The sequence below is a fragment of the Scyliorhinus canicula genome, chromosome 12, assembly GCF_902713615.1.
Source record: "Scyliorhinus canicula chromosome 12, sScyCan1.1, whole genome shotgun sequence".
In the NCBI taxonomy this organism is placed as follows: Eukaryota; Metazoa; Chordata; class Chondrichthyes; order Carcharhiniformes; family Scyliorhinidae; genus Scyliorhinus; species Scyliorhinus canicula.
In genome coordinates this window covers 70188173-70206452 of record NC_052157.1, presented here as the reverse complement: position 1 = coordinate 70206452, position 18280 = coordinate 70188173, and the positions used below count along the sequence as shown (strand labels likewise).

At 47.2% G+C, this 18280-nt stretch overlaps 1 protein-coding gene across 3 annotated transcripts in view; it reads right to left on the bottom strand.

Moving 5' to 3' along the window:
• Positions 1-18280, bottom strand: part of LOC119974531 — a 101005-nt gene that overhangs the window by 20314 nt on the left and 62411 nt on the right. For 2 of the 3 annotated variants that reach the window (XM_038813492.1, XM_038813491.1), the window contains exons 6-8: positions 9807-9881; positions 6589-6669; positions 3448-3528 (exon numbers count right to left, since the gene is read on the bottom strand). In XM_038813492.1, coding sequence (XP_038669420.1) covers positions 3448-3528; positions 6589-6669; positions 9807-9881 — 237 coding nt within the window. The remainder of the gene's footprint in view (positions 1-3447; positions 3529-6588; positions 6670-9806; positions 9882-18280) is intronic. The other variant, XM_038813493.1, reaches the window with a different exon arrangement.

Genomic DNA, 18280 nt, shown 5'->3' with positions numbered 1-18280 from the left:
AAAACAGATAATGAGTGGAGATTGAAAAGAATAGTCAAAGGTAGCTGCTACCTGTAGCGCGAACAATTATACTCAAAGCCGAGAAACTAGTACAATAGAGGCTTTATTGTTGTTCGATGTTGTCCCTCCATCTGCAACTGTAGACTAAAGGTCTGAGTGACTCACACGCATATTTATACACAAGCTCCCTGTGGGCGGAGCTAGCCGGCAGGGGCTTACCGGAGGAACCTGTATTACAGGTACAGGCATACATCCCCCTACTGCAAGTACGCATAACTACAGTGGTTATATCACCACATTCACCCCCTGTAAAAAATGAGTCCGGCGGGGGTGACATGTAACTCTAATACAAAGGATGCTATTTACAAGCGGGTCCAAACAGGGAAAATCAAGAGTCCATTCGATTAGCAGGTTACAGGTTGAGCCGAATCGGTGGTCGAACGTTCCGCTGTGATCGGCGTAGCTGTGGTGGTGGCGTTGGCACAGGCGGTGATGGCAACGATGGTGCAGGTGTTGGCGGTGTTGGTGCTGGCTGCTGGCGGGATGACTCCGAGAGCGAGCCAAAATCTTCCGTGTCCTCCAGGGTGGGCAGGGGGATGAGGGATGGACCTGGTGGGGACGAATAGGGGGGCGCCGGGGTTGGCACGGGGGAGAAAGGGGCATGGGCATGGGGTCGGCACCTGAGGGAGCCAGGTCCCGGAGCGAAACTGTGTCCTGGCGGCCGTCGGGGAACTCCATGTAGGCATACTGAGGGTTGGCGTATAGGAGGCATGCTTTGTCCACCAGGGGTTCCGCCTTGTGGTGCCGTACATGCCTACGGAGAAGGACTGGGCCCGGAGTCGTGAGCCACGTCGGGAGCGACACCCCGGACGTGGACTTCCTAGGGAAGGCAAAAACACGTTCATGGGGTGTACTGTTAGTTGCGGTGCACAGTAGCGACCGAATGGAATGGAGCGCATCAGGGAGGACCTGCTGCCAGCGAGCGGCTGGGAGGTTCCTGGACCGTAGGGCCAGCTGGACGGACCGTCCCGTTCTCCCTCTCTACCTGCCCATTTACCGGGGGTTGTAGCTGGTCGTCCTGCTGGAGGCGATACCCCTGCTGAGCAGGAAATGACGCAACTCATCGCTCATGAACGAGGATCCCCTGTCCTGCTGGTCCTGCTGGTCATGGCCGCAGATGGTGACATTGTCGAGATACGGGAAGGTGGCCTGCAGCCCGTACCGGTCAACCATTCGGTCCATTTCTCGCTGAAATACCGAGACTCCATTCGTGAAGCCGAAGGGAACCCTAAGAAATTGGTACAGACGACCATCTGCCTCGAAGGCAATGTAGGGACGGTCCGATTTACGGATGGGGAGCTGGTGGTAGGCGGATTTCAGGTCAATAGTAGAGTAGACCTGGTACTGTGCAATCTGAGTGACCATCTCAGAAATGCGGGGGAGGGGGTACGTGTCAAGCTGCGTATACCGGTTGATGGTCTGGCTGTAGTCCATGACCATCCTGTGCTTCTCCCCGGTCTTAACCACTACCACCTGGGCTCTCCAAGGGCTGTTGCTGGCGTCGATGATACCCTCCCGAAGCAGCCGCTGGACTTCGGACCTGATGAAGGCCTTGTCCTGGGTGCTGTACCGTCTGCACCTGGTGGCGACGGGCTTGCAATCTGTGGTCAGATTGGCAAAGAGTGAGGGAGGCTCGACCTTGAGGGTCGCGAGGCCGCAAACGGTGAGGGGAGGTAGGGGTCCGCCGAATTTGAGGGTGAGGCTCTGGAGATTGCACTGGAAATCTAGGCCTAGTAAGAGTGACGCGCAGAGGTTGGGGAGAATGTACAGACGGAAACGGTCAAATTCTACGCCCTGTACAGTAAGTTTAACCAGGCAGAAACCCCGGATTGGGACAGAGTGGGACCCGGAGGCGAGAGAGATATGCCGGTTGGCGGGATGGACCGCAAGGGAATAGCCGCTATAACTTGTGATACCACTTGAAATGTATGTCACTGGTAGTCAAACACTACAGGGCGTCTTAAGATTGTGAAGGATGCTCCATCAAAACAGGTTAGTGGCTGGAAGCTGTCGACCATAATCTGGAACAAAGTTAACTGTCACTTGGAAGAATATGATTGATTAAGACTGCTTTTAACAAATTGGCGCTGGCTAATTGTATCTGACAAACAGGATCGAGATATTCAACTGAATAATAAAGAAGATTGATGAGATAATGCAATTGAATTTGTGAACGTGGATATTGTTAAAGCGTTAATGAAAGAAGTGTTATGTGTCCTACAGGATATATAAATAGGTGTCATTTAAGATCGGATCTCTTGATATATATATAAAACCTGAAACTGTATATTAATAATCGAAGAATGATCATTCCAAGGTTTGCAGACAGACCTTTGAAAACAGGTCTTTGCAGGCAGACAGTTTGAAAACAGAGGTCTGGATTTTTTGTCCATCGGGTGTATGCAAAACACATTTCCGTCCACGGTCAGCCCTCAAACATTATTTCACGTTGCCAATTAATGGGCAGCTAGTGTGAAACTCAGCGCTGCCGGGAAGGGCTGGAAGTGGGTGGGCGCCTGGAATATGCCCGGTCCGGGCTGATGCTTCCAATGAGTCCACAGAATCACAGAATACTACAGTGCTGAAGTGGCCCTTCGAGAAATAAAGAGACTAACAGATTGGACAGATGTTTAACAGGTTCAACTGTGAAGTGATTGAATTCACAAGGAGCAGAGGCACAACAAGCCATAGGGCACAATCTTAATGGGGAATTGGAAAAGCAAGACGTAGGTGTTCACATAATGGAAATTTTGAAGTGGTTAGACCAATCGGTAAGGTTATAAAAAATTTGCACAGGTCCCCTAACTTTATCATTAAAGTCATAGGAAACAAAATTAAATAAGCCATCAAAACTCTTTATACATCACCATTTCCACTTCAACTAGAGTGTTATGTCACACTTTCAGAATGTTTCCAAGTCATTTGAGAGGGTCATTCAAGTGTCTACAGAGGAGATTTATTGGCCTGGTACCATGGATGAAGAGCTTCAGTCATATGGAGAGGTCAGAGAAGCTGGGACTCTTCTCCTTGCAGCACAGGTAGGTTGAGGGGAGATTTAATCAAGATGTTTGAAATTGAGAGTGATTTTGATATCATAAATAAGGTGGCACTGTTTCCAGTGGCAGGATTGTCAGTAAGTTGTTTAGGGCTAATTTTTCCAATAAAAGGAAAGAGGGTATGATGTTCATACGGACTGGACATACCAGCTCAGAACTTTCCTGCAAATGCCCTTTTTTATTTACAGATGCATCAAAAGAAAGGGAAAGGGCCTGGACAGGAAAGTAACTTTCTGTTGGCAGGCTTACTGCAAGCGGTTCGGGTTTAGTTGTGCTTTTTGCTGTCAAACTAAATCAAATGATACATTCCTGCTCCAATGTTAAGACTTACCCTCTCTCAGTTTCCTTTTGAAATTCACTCCTGTGATGCAAGACACTGCTGCAGCATGATATCGAGAGGCCACTCAGGGTCCTGCGTATGAATGGATGGTCAGTGCACAGAACTCGTTCTCTAACCACCAGAGGATGTAATCACAGAACGTACAGTGCAGAAGGAGGCTATTTGGCCCATCGAGTCCGCACCGGTCCTTGGAAAGAGCACCCTATTTAAGCCTTTACCTACACCTATCCTGTAACCCAATAACCCCACCTAACCTTTTAGACACTAAGGGGCAATTTAGCATGGCCAATCCACCTAACCTGCACATCTTTAGACTGTGGGAGGAAACTGGAGCACCCGGAAGAGACCTACGCAGACACAGGGAGAAAGTACAAATTCCACAGAGTCATCCGACACTGGAATTGAGTCTGGAGCTGTGAGGCAGCAGTGCTAACCACAGTGCCACCATGCTGTCCATGAGGGAGCATGAAGGAGAACACTTGCAATGTTACAACATGTGCTGCAGCATGTGGCCCACAGGATAGACATGCAGGAGATAAGGGACATTCAAAATTATCCAGATGATTGGGCAGCACGGTAGCACAAGTGGATAGCACTGTGGCTTCACAGTGCCAGGGTTCCAGGTTCGATTCCCTGCTGGGTAATTGTCTGTGCGGAGTCTGCGCGTTCCCCCCGTGTCTGCGTGAGTTTCCTCCGGGGTGCTCCGGTTTCCTCCCACAGTCCAAAGACGTACAGGTTAGGTGGATTGGCCATGATAAATCGCCCTTAGTGACCAAAAAGGTTAGGAAGGGTGTTTGGGTTAGGGGGATAGGGTGGAAGTGAGGGCTTAAGTGGGTCGGTGCAGACTCGATGGGCCAAATGCCCTCCTTCTGCACTGTATGTTCTATGTTCTATGATTTCAGCCAATATGACAGGTTTGAAAATGTAAATCATCAAACTAATTCATTACATGAACAAGAAACAACAAATCCACTTGATTAAAAGGACACCCCAGGAACAAAACTTGGCAAGGATGTGGATTGACTGTTAAGATCAAATGTTCATATAATATGGACGAATAATACAACAGCTTGTCTTCTACTTTCAGCAAGTTTATTCTACATGCAGCTCAACAAGCTTACCAACTCCTTACGATTGCCCCACCGCAAGTGTTCCAGCTGTGTCCTTCAATAATCTTCGGGAGGTGGAGCCAATAACCAGAAGGCAATTAGCTTAATAATTTATTTGCCTGAGCATGCACTTACTGATACATTGACACATTGGCATTGACTGCAAATTATTTACTGGCACAATCCAGTGAACACAAGGTTATTAACATAATAATAAAATTCTTGCTTCAATCCCCCTGTAAAATTGAAAGCAGACGTTCCAGTCTTGGAAAGAAATCAAAAAGTGGGAGTGTTGATTAGGCTCCAAGGAAGAAAACAAAAATCAATTAAACCACCAAATAAATTTATCAAAGAAGAGTTGGATAAATTACGATGATCAAAAATACACCAGGCATAATTTTCACACAATGGGGGGTGATTTGCACCTACTCTAGTCATCAGAGAGAATGGCGACACGGGAGAAAAATATTGCGAGAGACGGGAATCACAATTCGTGCCAGTGACTCGTGGTTTCCGATTTTTAACGCCCTCGTTGGTGACATAACGAGATTCCCACCAATAAAGGGACTGGTTTAGCTCACTCGGAGGGGCTGGTTTAGCTCACTCGGAGGGGCTGGTTTAGCTCACTCGGCTAAATCGCTAGCTTTTAAAGCAGACCAAGCAGGCCAGCAGCACGGTTCGATTCCCGTACCAGCCTCCCCGGACAGGCGCCGGAATGTGGCGACTAGGGGCTTTTCACAGTAACTTCATTAAAGCCTACTCGTGACAATAAGCGATTTTCATTTCATTTCATTTCATTTTCAAGGGAAGGAACCTCATAACACATCTCAAAATTATAATCTTATTAAAGGGACTCCCTGCCACTTGATCACCAAGCGGAATATTGAAACTTTGCATACATGAAACAATCGAGGTGATCTCACGAGCGGGGTGGGGGGAAGGTTAAGCAGAGAGACCCCAGGGAGAGAGGGACATGCCTGGGCAAAGCCCCAGCATGTTATGTGTGGTGGAGAGGAAAGAGACCACTGAGGCTGTTGAAGGGATGAACTAGGCAGTGACGGGGCGGGGAGTGGCCATATTGTCGGGGAGCTTGCATTCATGGGAGGGTGGGGAGCAGACATTTTTTCGGTGTGGCTCCGCAGTCTGAGTCCGCCATGGAGCACGGCACGGCCGCTGGAGGCCACCACCGTGCGCATGCGCAGTCCCGAACCGCAAGTGCGGGGGCCCATATCCACAGCTACAGCTGCAACATTCACTCCGGGTCCCTGCTAGCCCCCTGCAGGGCATTGAATTTGTTCAACTTTTTGGAAGGAATTTCTGGAGTAAAAGTCCACCGTTTTTACGCCAGCGTGGGGATATAGCCTCATTTTGGGAGAATCCAGCCCAAGGTTTTCTTTGTCAGAGTGCCAATCTGAAAACTGGGCTGTGAATCTGAAAAGGCACATGCTAGTTTTCAGTCAGAGCCTGACACTCTGACAAGTCCTGCTCAGTGAGTGCCAACTTCAAGGACATGCATCAAAAAATAAAACAAAAACAAGAGATGCTGTAAAAAGAGAAACAAAAGGCAACACCAGCAGGTATCGTCGCAGGCGGGAGTCAAAATCGGGTTCGCCATTAACCAACAGCTCTCCAACTCTCCAGATTTCCCGGTCCCACCCGCAGCAATGCCTGCCGATGTCGAGGCCAGAAAAGCAAGTCCGAATTTAAAGTTTAAAGTGGATGACCACTCAATGGAACTCTGATTTTTTAACTGTGCTAATTATGCTGCTATCTCCACAGATGCTGCGCAGCCTCTTTTGTGCTTCCAACTTTTTATTCCTTTATTTCAGATAACCAGCATCTGCAGCATATGTATTAACTATATAACTTATTTACTCGGGTGGGTACAAACATTACTGAGCAGCAAAATATATTAGAAGGTGAGATTATTAATATAGAATCTCTACACACACACCACACACACGGAGTTCAATTTTCCCTTCCATTCACAGTGCAATAGTTTTCTGTGTTACTGGGCTGTTACCTGGGCTCCTCCACACAGGGTGAGTCGCACTCTTCCTTCGATCGGCTAGAGCAGCATGCTACCCAGGCGCCTTTAAGCCTGCTGTGAGATACAGAAACAACCATCCTAATCTACACACTGGAACTTTGACAAATTGAACAGAAAGGCATAGAACAAAGAACAAAGAAAATTGCAGCACAGGAACAGGCCCTTTGGTCCTCCCAGCCTGCGCCGATCCAGATCCTTTATCTAAACCTGTCTCCTATTTTCCAAGGTCTACTTTCCTCTGTTCCCGCCCATTCATATACCTGTCTAGATGCTTCTTAAATGATGTTATCATGCCCGCCTCTACCACCTCCGCCGGTAAAGCGTTCCAGGCTCCCACCACCCTCTGCGTAAAAAACTTTCCACGCACATCTCCCTTAAATTTTCCCCCTCTCACCTTGAAATCGTGACCCCTTGTAACTGACACCCCATTTGTTGCTGTCCACCCTGTCCATACCTCTCATAATTTTGTAGACCTCAATCAGGTCCCCCCTCCATCTTTCCAATGAAAACAATCCTAAACTACTCAACCTTTCTTCATAGCTAGCACCCTCCATACCAGGCAACAGCCTGGTGAACCTCCTCTGCACCCTCTCCAAGGCATCCACATCCTTCTGGTAATGTGGCGACCAGAACTGCACGCAGTATTCCAAATGTGGCCGAACCAAAGTCCTATACAACTGTAACATGACCTGCCAACTCTTGTACTCAATACCCCGTCCGATGAAGGCAAGCATGCTGTATGCCTTCTTGACCACTCTATCAACCTGCGTTGCCACCTTCAGGGTACAATGGACCTGAACTCCCAGATCTCTCTGCACATCAATTTTCCCCAAGACCCTTCTATTGACCATATAGTCCGCTCTTGAATTTGATCTTCCAAAATGCATCACCTCGCATTTGCCTGGATTGAACTCCATCTGCCATTTCTCTGCCCAACTCTCCAATCTATCTATATTTTGTTGTATTCTCTGACAGTCCTCCTCACTATCTGCAACTCCACCAATCTTAGTATCATCTGCAAACTTGCTAATCAGACCACCTATACCTTCCGCCAGGTCATTTATGTAGATCACAAACAACAGTGGTCCGAGCACGGATCCCTGTGGAACACCACTAGTCACCCTTCTCCATTTTGAGACACTCCCTTCCACCACTACTCTCTGTCTCCTGTTGCCCAGCCAGTTCTTTATCCATCTAGCTAGTACACCCTGAATCCCATACGACTTCACTTTTTCCATCAACCTGCCATGGGAAATCTTATCAAATGCCTTACTAAAGTCCATGTATACGACATCTACAGCCCTTCCCTCATCAATTAACTTTGTCACTTCCTCAAAGAATTCTATTAGGTTTGTAAGACATGACCTTTCCTGCACAAAACCATGCTGCCTATCACTGATAAGTCCATTTTCTTCCAGATGTGAACATGGACATGTTGAGTTGACTGGTCAGCTTCTGTGCCATGAATCTTTGTATATTTCTGCTAATAACATGTTAAAATTGGAGAGTGTGACACTCAAAAATTCACTTAATACTGGCTGTTCCTTACATTGAAATTATACATGCATGATACAGACAGGTATGAAGGAGGAAACATGACACTTCATTTATTTACAATTTTGAGGTACAGAATTAAAGACTAATGAATGCTATGCAGCAGAAAAGAGGGTGTGTAACAGACACAAGGGAACAGATTTTCACAGAGTCAGTGTGACACTGTGGACCTTTAAAAATGGCGGGAGGTATCTGGATGCACAAGCCCCGCCCCCATTTCCAACACCCATTTTTGAGGGCAGCCAAACTCAGTGCTCAGTTCAATTGGCTGTTGCAAGGGCCTTAATCTGCACTGTGGGAGTCATAAGTCTATGGAGCAGATGTAAATGCTCTTGAAGGGCAGATAGGTCTAATTAACGGTGGTGATCTAAAGTTTATTAAATCCCTCATTCTTCAAACCATAAAAACAATTGGTTACAGCTGCCAGTTAGTTTAAAAAAAACTTCTGCTAGACTGCCTTGATTGTTTGCCCAGGTAGTGCAACATCTGTTCGTGCATTTTCAATAGCTGATTGCTGACAATTTCCAAACATCTTTTGCTGAAAGCTCGACAGACTTTCAAAAACTATAATTATTTCAGTAAGAGTGTCTGAGTTCACAGTTTGATTGACAGCTTAGAGTGTCCATTGGAGGATTACACTAGTTGCTTTTGATGAGATGTATGAACAGAAGCAGTGTGAAATATGGGAACTGAGATATCCAGAACCAGAGCATATGTAAACAAACAAAACTATTAAAAGAAAAGGGACAAGAATTTCCAAAGGACCTAAACATAAAGTAAACAGGGAAATTGGCACTGAGGGAAGTTTAAAGCTCCAATTTTGATACTCTCCAAATCATGAGAATTGACCCAAAAAACCCACACATATTTGTGCACAAACTTCACCTCGAAGCTATGAATTCGAGTTCACTTTGTCTTCCAGCTGGATAGACAGAATAATGGTTTACATTACCTTAAGATTTACAAACATAAGGTTTACAAACTTTACATTAAGGTTTACATTGTCTAGTTAAGCACAATGCACGTTGCCTCATTGGGAACAAGCATCCACAATATTTGTTCAGCCCTGGACAGGATTTGTCAACTGCTTTAGCCCCCTGGGAGACAAGCTGAGAAACACCCTGTGCCATCAAATCCAAGCAGCCAAACATTCTGCCCTCCAGAAAAACTTGCCTTACCTTGCTCCGGGCGTCAGGGCAGCACAGTAGCACAGTGTTTCGTACTCTTGCTTCACAGTGCCAGGGGCCCAGATTCAATTCCTGGTTTGGGTCACTGTCTGTGCGGAGTCTGCATGTTCTCCCCATGTGTGCGTGGGTTTCCTCCGGGTGCTCCGGTTTCCTCCCACAAGTCCCAAAAGACAAGCTTGTTAGGTGAATTGGACATTCTGAATTCTCCTCAGTGTAACCGAACAGGCGCCAGAGTGTGGCAACTGGGGGATTTTCACAGTAACTTCATTGCAGTGTTAATGTCAGGCTACTTGTGACACTAATAAAGATTCTTGTAACCCTGGAGGCTTATCTTCCCTGTGTCATACTGACATGGGTTAAATAATTTATTTGAATGGATTTTAAACATACACCAAGCTAACCCTGTTTCAAAGGAAGAATGCCCTCATTTCACACAGGAAGGCCTCTTACCCAATTTCCTGGTTGTCACAGATGTTCTCCAAAGCATTTTTGTTGCAGCATGATACCCAATAATAAAAGATGTATCTGTTGGGGAAACAATAAAAGTTTGCAGCATTTGTTAATACTTTGTTAATGCTTTGTTAATACAGATCATTTACATTAAAAGGAAATTGTCTATTAATTAAATCTGATGACAACATTTAAGAGTACAGTAATTATTAGCAGCAAAGATACCCAGTGCTAAAAGATGTATAAAACCATAAGACTATAAGACGTAGGGGCAGAAGTAGGCCATTCAGCCCATCCAGTCAGTTCCACCATTCAATGAGATCTTGACTGATCACGTGATAAGCGTGAACTCCACATTCCCTCCTTAACCCCATAATACTTGATTCCCTTACTGATTGAAAATCTGCCTATCTCAGTCTTGAACTTACTAAAGCTAAAGCTCTCCGAGGTAAAGAATTCCACAGATTCACTACCCTCGGAGAGAAGAAATTCGTCCTCATCTCTCCCTTAAATGGGCGGCCCCCTCACTCTAAGATTAATCTGGGGTGTGTATGTTGAAGAAACAATATAAATTTTGCAACACCTGTTCGTTTGCTAACACATGATGTGGAGATGCCGGCATTGGACTGGGGTGAGCACAGTAAGAAGTCTTGCAACACCAGGTTAAAGTCCAACAGGTTTGTTTCAAAACACTAGCTTTTGGAGCACAACACCTTCATCAGGTGAGATTCACTTGATGAAGGAGCTGCGCTCTGAAAGCTAATGATTCAAAACAAACCTGTTGGACTTTAACCTGGTGTTATAAGACATCTTACTTTGCTGACACAAATCACTTGACGCCAAAGTTCAATCGTGCAAGCAATATTGTTCCATTTTGACATAGTATTCATCACATCAATACCTATTTCTAAAGTTATGTACACTGAAGAAGACATTATCGATTGTCCATCAGCCAATGGGGCAGAGAGTGATACCTCAGAGGCGGAGGGCGAAAGAGGTTGCATGCAGTTAGAAGTGGTTGGTGTCTATGTGACATTCCGAAGGGTTGCTTCCCCTGACTCCTAAAAGTAGTTCTGGAACAGCCCATCATTAAGAAAACCTATCTAATTTAGCATCAGTTAATCTCTTAGCAAGGAACTGAATTATCAGGAGGCTGGTCAGAGGAATTAAGGGTTGAATAAATAATAACAATTTTATATGTACATATTGCATAGGCACCACTTGGCCTAATTGCTCTGTGCTGGCATTAATGGTCAACACAATCCTTTGTTGTCAAACCCACTGACATAACTTCTCGTTACGTTTCACCTCATGTATTTATTTAACTTCCCCTCAAACACTATTCTCCTCGACTACGCCACATGTAGCAGTGAGTTCCACGTTCTCACTGTGGTGTTCTTTGTGTTTCTTATACTCAGGATGGATGTCGTAGTGTTCACAATGACCCACATAAGCTAAGTTCAATAACAAAGCTAACATTTATTATACTACTTGATATACAATACATCCACTTACTCCTATAGCAAGCAATAATCCATTAAACTACCATGATGTGGAGATGCCGGCGTTGGACTGGGGTGAGCACAGTAAGAAGTCTTACAACACCAGGTTAAAGTCCAACAGGTTTGTTTCAAACACGAGCTTTCGGAGCACGGCTCCTTCTTCAGGTGAATGGAAAAAGGGGCAGAGAGTGATACCTCAGGAGTGACACCTGAAGAAGGAGCCGTGCTCCGAAAGCTCGTGTTTGAAACAAACCTGTTGGACTTTAACCTGGTGTTGTAAGACTTCTTACTGTCCATTAAACTACAATCTACACTACACTAATATTTGTCTCGTACTCTGTTTTAAACTGCACTCTGCTCTCTCCTACACTCTCTCCCACTCTCTCCCAGAAACCTTTTTATAGGTCTGTTCCCAGCTCCATGTAGTGGTCAATTATAATATTCCATTAACCCTTTGTATACTAGACATTCTACATAATGTCACATTCACCACTCTCTGGATGAATTCCCGACCAGATTTATTCTTTTTAAATAAAAATGTATTCAGCAAATTTTCAACATTTTCACAATACAACACCCAAACAGCCCCCAAACAACCAAACGAACAAAACATCCCCCCACATCACAGTCCCCTTCAACAGTAAACAGTAACCAATTCCCGAAAATCCATAGTAAACAAACCACGATTGTAGAACCACTCCTTCACCCCCTCAGTTCAAACTTTACCTGCTCGAGGGTCAAAAACTCCAGTAAATCCCTCTGCCAGGCCAAGGCGCAGGGTGGAGAGGCTGACCTCCACCCCAACAAAACCATCCTTCAAGTGATCAACAAGGCGAAGGCTAAGACATCTTCCCCCATGCCCGCCTGCAGCTCGAGTTTGTCCGATACCCCGAATATGGCTTCTAGGGGCCAGGCTTCACGTCCACATGTAGGACACCTGAAATTGTCCTGAATACCCACCTCCAAAAGTATTCTAATTTCGGACAGGACCTAAACATGTGAACGTGATTTGCAAGGCCCCTCCCATGTCGCTCATAGGTATCCTTCACCCCCCTCAAACAGCCGGCTCATCCTTTTGTCGTGAGGTGTGCCCTATACACTACCTTCAGTTGTATCAGCTCCAATGTCGCACAATAATAATAATCTTTATTATTGTCACAAGTAGGCTTACATTAACACTGCAATGAAGTTACTGTGAAAATCCCCTAGTCACCACATTCCGGCACCTGTTTGGATACATTGAGGGAGAATTCAGAATGTCCAATTCACCTAACAAGCACGTCTTTCGGGACTTGTGGGAGGAAACTGGAGGAAACCCATGCAGACACGGGGAAAACGTGCAGACTCCGTACAGACAGCGACCCAAGCCGGGAATCGAACCTGGGACCCTGGAGAAGATGAGGCATTCACCCTCCGCAGCACCTCACACCACAATCCCTCTTCAAGCACCATCCCCCAGCTCCTCTTACCATTTCATCTTAATCCCTTTCATGGACAATCCATTTGCCTCCACCATCCTCCCGTAAATGACTGAGATGACTCCCTTCTCCAGTCCCCCCACTGACAGCACTTCCTCCAACAACAAAGGAGCCGTCACTACCGGGAAGGTCACGAGCACTTTCCTGGCGAAGTCCCGCACCTGCACATACCTAAATCTCTCTCTCTCTGTCAATCCATATTTCTCTCCCAATTCTTCTAGACTCTAATTCATCCTTCCAGACCCGAACCCGTGATTCCCTCTAATTGGCAACCCCCACTTACCCAGCCCTCAATTTAAAGTGCAGCTGAAACTGCCTCCAAATCCTCAGTTTGGCCACCATCACCTGACTCCCTGAATACTTTCCTGGGCCATCGGGAACGGTGCCATTGCCAACGCTTGCAACCCCGACCCCCTACAAGTGCCCGCCATCATCCTTACCCACAGAGCCCTCCCTTCCTTATACCATCCTCTCACCTTCTCAGCATTTGCCACCCAATGATACTAAAGCAAGTTCGGGAGGTCTAGTCCCCCCTTTTGCCTTCCCCTCTGTAATATCGCCTTTCTAATCCTGGGACTCTTCCCCCCACCCCGCCAAAATGAATGAGAAGATCAACTTATCCACCCCCTTGAAGAACGTTTTGGGTAGAAAGACCGGCAGACACTGGAATAGAAACAGGAACCGCAGCAACGCATTCATTTTGACAGCCTTTACCCGGCCTGCCAATGACAAAGGGAAGTTGTCCCACTTGCCAAATCAGCCTTCACCCTCCCCACCAAACTAGTAAAGTTAAATCTCCGGTGCTGTTCCCAGTCCCGAGCCATCTGCACCCCCAGAAACTTTCTGTAGTGAGACGTCGCAAAGAGGAATGGCAACCCTCCCACTCCTGTTCCCACTCCCAGTGGGGAGACCATGAAAACCTCACTTTTCCCAAGGTTTAACTTGCATCCCAAGGACTTCCCAAACCTCTGAAGCAGCTCAATTATACCCCCCATCAATACCTTTGCCTCCGAGACATATAGGAGCAGATCGTCTGCATACGGGGACACCCGATGTTCCACCCCACCCCCTCACTATCCCCTTCCACAACCCGGGCTCTTTAGAGCAATGGCCAAGCGTTCTATAGCCAATGCAAACAGAAGGGGGGAGCATAGGCCATCCCTGCCTCATACCCCAATGCAATGCAAACTATTTGGGGCTGGATTCTCTACCCGCAGGATGCTCCGTTTTGCCGGCAGCACGGGGGTGTCCCGACGGCCTGGTGCTGCCCCACAATGGGAAACCCCATTGATAAGCCAGCGAAATGGAGCATCCTGTTGGCGTGCTGAACCAGAAATTTGGTGCGGTGGGACGGAGAATCCAGCCCCCGAGTTTGAATTATTCATATGCACATTTGCCTTTGGTTCCTTGTGTAGCATACGCACCCATGCCCCAAACTTTGGCCCGATTCCAAACCTCTCCAGTACCGCCAACAGATAACTCCATTCTACCCGTTCGAATGCCTTCTCTGCATCCAGAGCTTCCACGACTTCTATCTTCCTTCCCTCTGCTGACGAGAGGAACACATTCATCAACCTCCTCATGTTCGAAAACAACTGTGTTCCCTTAACAAACCGCGTCTGGTCCTACCTGATCACCTTCTGGAGACACCTCTCCAGCCAAAACTTTGGCATCTACATTCAGCAGTGAAACAGGTCTGCACGCCACGGGGTCCTTATCTTTCTTCAGCAGTAATGAGATGGAAGCCTGCCCCATTGTTTGTGACAATACACCCCTGTCCATCGCATCGTTGAACATGCCCACCATCAGTAGAGCCAGCTTGTCTTTAAATTTCATACAGAACACAACTGTGAACCTGTCAGGCCCTGCCGCCTTCCCTGCCTTCATCCTCCCAATTGCCTCCTTAACCTCTTGCACCCTCACCGGCTCCTCCAAGCCTGCTCCATCCTCCTCTCCCAATCTCGGGTACTGTAACCCATCAAAGAACTCCCTCATTTTCCGTTCCTCCTCTGGAGGCTCCAACCTACATAGATCTCAATAAAATTCTTCAAATACTTAATTTGCTTGCCGAACCATCTTTCAGATTCACTGGATATGACTTCAATTAAAGAATCCACCATGAGGGGGGTGAAGTCACATTCTGCTCCTTCCCCCGCCATTTGTTTTCCGCCTGAGACATTGACTCACTCAAAGATGGGTTTCCGGTCACCCCTTTCTTTCCGCCATTCTTCTTCTGAGCCTTCAACATCCCACCCTTATCTAAGATCTTTCAAGACCGATTTATACAATAATCGTCCCTGGGATCGGGCTTTAAAGATCGAATAACCAAAACTTCGGGTAGCAGCTTCCCCATGCACAACCTCTGCTTACATGACGTCACCGGAATTCCCCCAAATTTATTCTAGATTACCTTAAATATATGATCCATATTGCTGGAATTCTCCAAGAACAGAAACACCAGGGGCGAGATCCTGGTGCGGCATGCCCCCGCCAGCAGTGGGATCCTCCGTCTCGGTAGCCGGCAAATGGGGTTTCCCATTGTGGGCACCCTCACGCTGTCAGGAACTCTGCGGGCGTGAGTGCGTTGCTGGCAAACCGGAGGATCCTGCCGATGGAGAATCCGGCCCCTGATCTGTTAATTATTTTGAAGCCCCATATTGGAAGGTGTTTCTCTTTTCCAGGGACCCAGTTGTTTAGCCTTTCCTGATAGCTGCAGTCTCTGGTCCTTGCACAATCCTTGTGAATTGTTTTTTGCACTTTCTCCAGTGTCCCTACATCCGGTTTGCAATATGGAGACCGGACGCGCGCACAGAATACGAAGTATGTTACAGCAAAGATTCATTGACAAGACGGTTGAGAAGAGATGCGGGATGGAGAAAGGTCAAATCGTAAAATATTTATACACTTTCACAGTTGTTCCATGGTCAAAAGCAACGCTGGAACAGGGTGGAAGACACGATAGGTTAGAATAGGATCAAAGTGGGCAAGAGAATATGTTCAAGAAGATTTTTGATAAAGAGAGGAGGTTTCGATGATCGGTTGAGATGAAGAAGACTGTAAAGAAACTCCTGTGGAGCATAAATACTGGCATGGACCAGTCAGGCTGAATGGCCTAATTTTTGTGCCTCACATTCAATGCAAATTACTTTATCCGATAACTTTGGAATAGCACTTAATGTTTGCTATGTCATTCTATTGTTGCTATTTTATGGAAACCTATAGTCTGTGAAAGGTATGAGCAATGAACATAGATACGAAAATATGAATTAGAACATAGAACATAGAACAGTACAGCACAGAACAGGCCCTTCGGCCCTCGATGTTGTGCCGAGCCATGATCACCCTACTCAAACCCATGTATCCACCCTATACCCGTAACCCAACAACCACCCCCTTAACCTTACTTTTTAGGACACTACGGGCAATTTAGCATGGCCAATCCACCTAACCCGCACATCTTTGGACTGTGGGAGGAAACCGGAGCACCCGGAGGAAACCTACGCACACACGGGGAGGACGTGCAGACTCCGCACAGACAGCGACCCAGCCGGGAATCGAACCTGGGACGCTGGAGCTGTGAAGCATTTATGCTAACCACCATGCTACCGTGCTGCCCCAATTAGGAGCAGGAGTAGGCCACTCGGCCCCTCGAGCCTGCTCCACCATTCAATAAGATCATGGCTGATATAATTACCACCTAACCCCACATTCCTGCCTGACCCCGATAACCTTTCACCACCTTGTTAATCAAGAATCTATCCAGCTCTGCCTTAAAATATTCAAAGATTCTGCTTCCACTGCCTTTTGAGGAAGTGAGTTCCAGAGATTCATGATCCTCGAAGTGAAAAAAGTTCTCATCGCTCATAAATGGCCGGCCCCTTATTTTTAAACACTGACTGCTGGAGGAAATATCAGCTGAAATTCTCCAGTCACTGCGATTCAATTTTCCCGCTGGCAGCGCACCCCAGCCTGCGAGTTTCCTGGCTGCGTGGAGTAGCTACGATGGGATGTCCCATTGACAATCGGCGGGAAGATAGAATCCCAAACGGCCGAGAAACAGACAGCTGGTGGACCGGGGAATCCTGCCCACCCTCTCCATCTCCACCCTGTTAAAGCACCTCAGGATCTTATATGTTTCAATCAAGTCACCTCTTACGCTTCTAAACGTTAAACTCTAGTGGATACAAGCCTCACCTGTCCAACCTTTCCAGAAGACAACCCACCCATTCCTCGTATTTGTTTATTCAACCTTCTCTGAATTGCTTCCAAAGCATTTACATCCTCACTTAAATAAGGGGACAAATACTGTACACAGTCCTGTAGATATGGGGCGGGCTTCTCCACAGGCCCGCGACAAAATCGCGTTTGGTGTGGGGGCGGAGAATCAATGTTCACACGGGAATCGTGGCCGACTTCCACCCCAAAGTGAATCCATCAACCGACCCTCTCAGGATGAACTTGACCTTCCCCAGCCTCAGGAATTCCGCCAGGTCACTCACCCACATCTCCGAGTCTCCACCCAAGCAAAATCCGCCTCGGGGCTATCGAAGAAGACTTCGGCCTCTCTCGCCCCCTGGACTCCCAGGTCTTCCGACACCCCAAATATCGCTACCTCTGGACTGGGAGCCACCTTCACCCCCTAATTGAACCATCAATTCTACGGACACGTGCTTGTAGGATTAGAATAGCGGTTTTAATATACTTACAACAGAGCCAGCCTGTTCGCCGTTTAACTTTCGATGAACTGGCCGGGCTGGCTCTGTGGCACGGATCTTTATACAGCAGCTCCAGGGGGAGGAGTTCTGGGCGGAGCCAAGGGGGGAGCCCAGTACAAACTCTCGAGTACTCCCAGAGCTACTCCCCCTGGTGGTCAGGTAGTGCAACTGCACTTACAATATAGGTACATATATATAATGGGAACAGAGTGACATTGGTAACTTATAATACCGTGTGAATCTCATTCACCACACCCCCCAAAAGCTCGGACATTACAAAACCCTGCCAGAACCCCTTCAGATTCGGACATTCCCAAAACATGTGGAAATGGTCCACAGGCCTCCCAGTACACCACCCACACCTGAGCTCTACTCCCTCAAAGAACCTACTCATCCCACCTTAGATGTGCCCTGTGTACTACTTTAAACTGAATAAGACTGAGCCTTGCACACAAGGATGCATTCACCCTCCACAGAGCCTCCTCCCACGTCCCAGCCTTTACCTCCCCCGCATCCCCCACCCCAGCTCCTCCTCCCACTTCTGCTTAATGCCTCCCACGGGGCCCCCTCCTAGTCCATCAGCTCCTTGTAGACCTCCTCCACCTTCCCCTGCCCTATCCCCTCCCTCAACAGCACCTTATCTTGCGGCGCTAGGGCAACAACCCGGGAAAGGACACCACCTCTGTCCTCACTAAATCCAGGACCTGCAAGTACCTGAAACTATTCTCCTTGTACCCTGAGAACTGGCCATAGTCCTCTAAAATCCCCATAATGCCCCC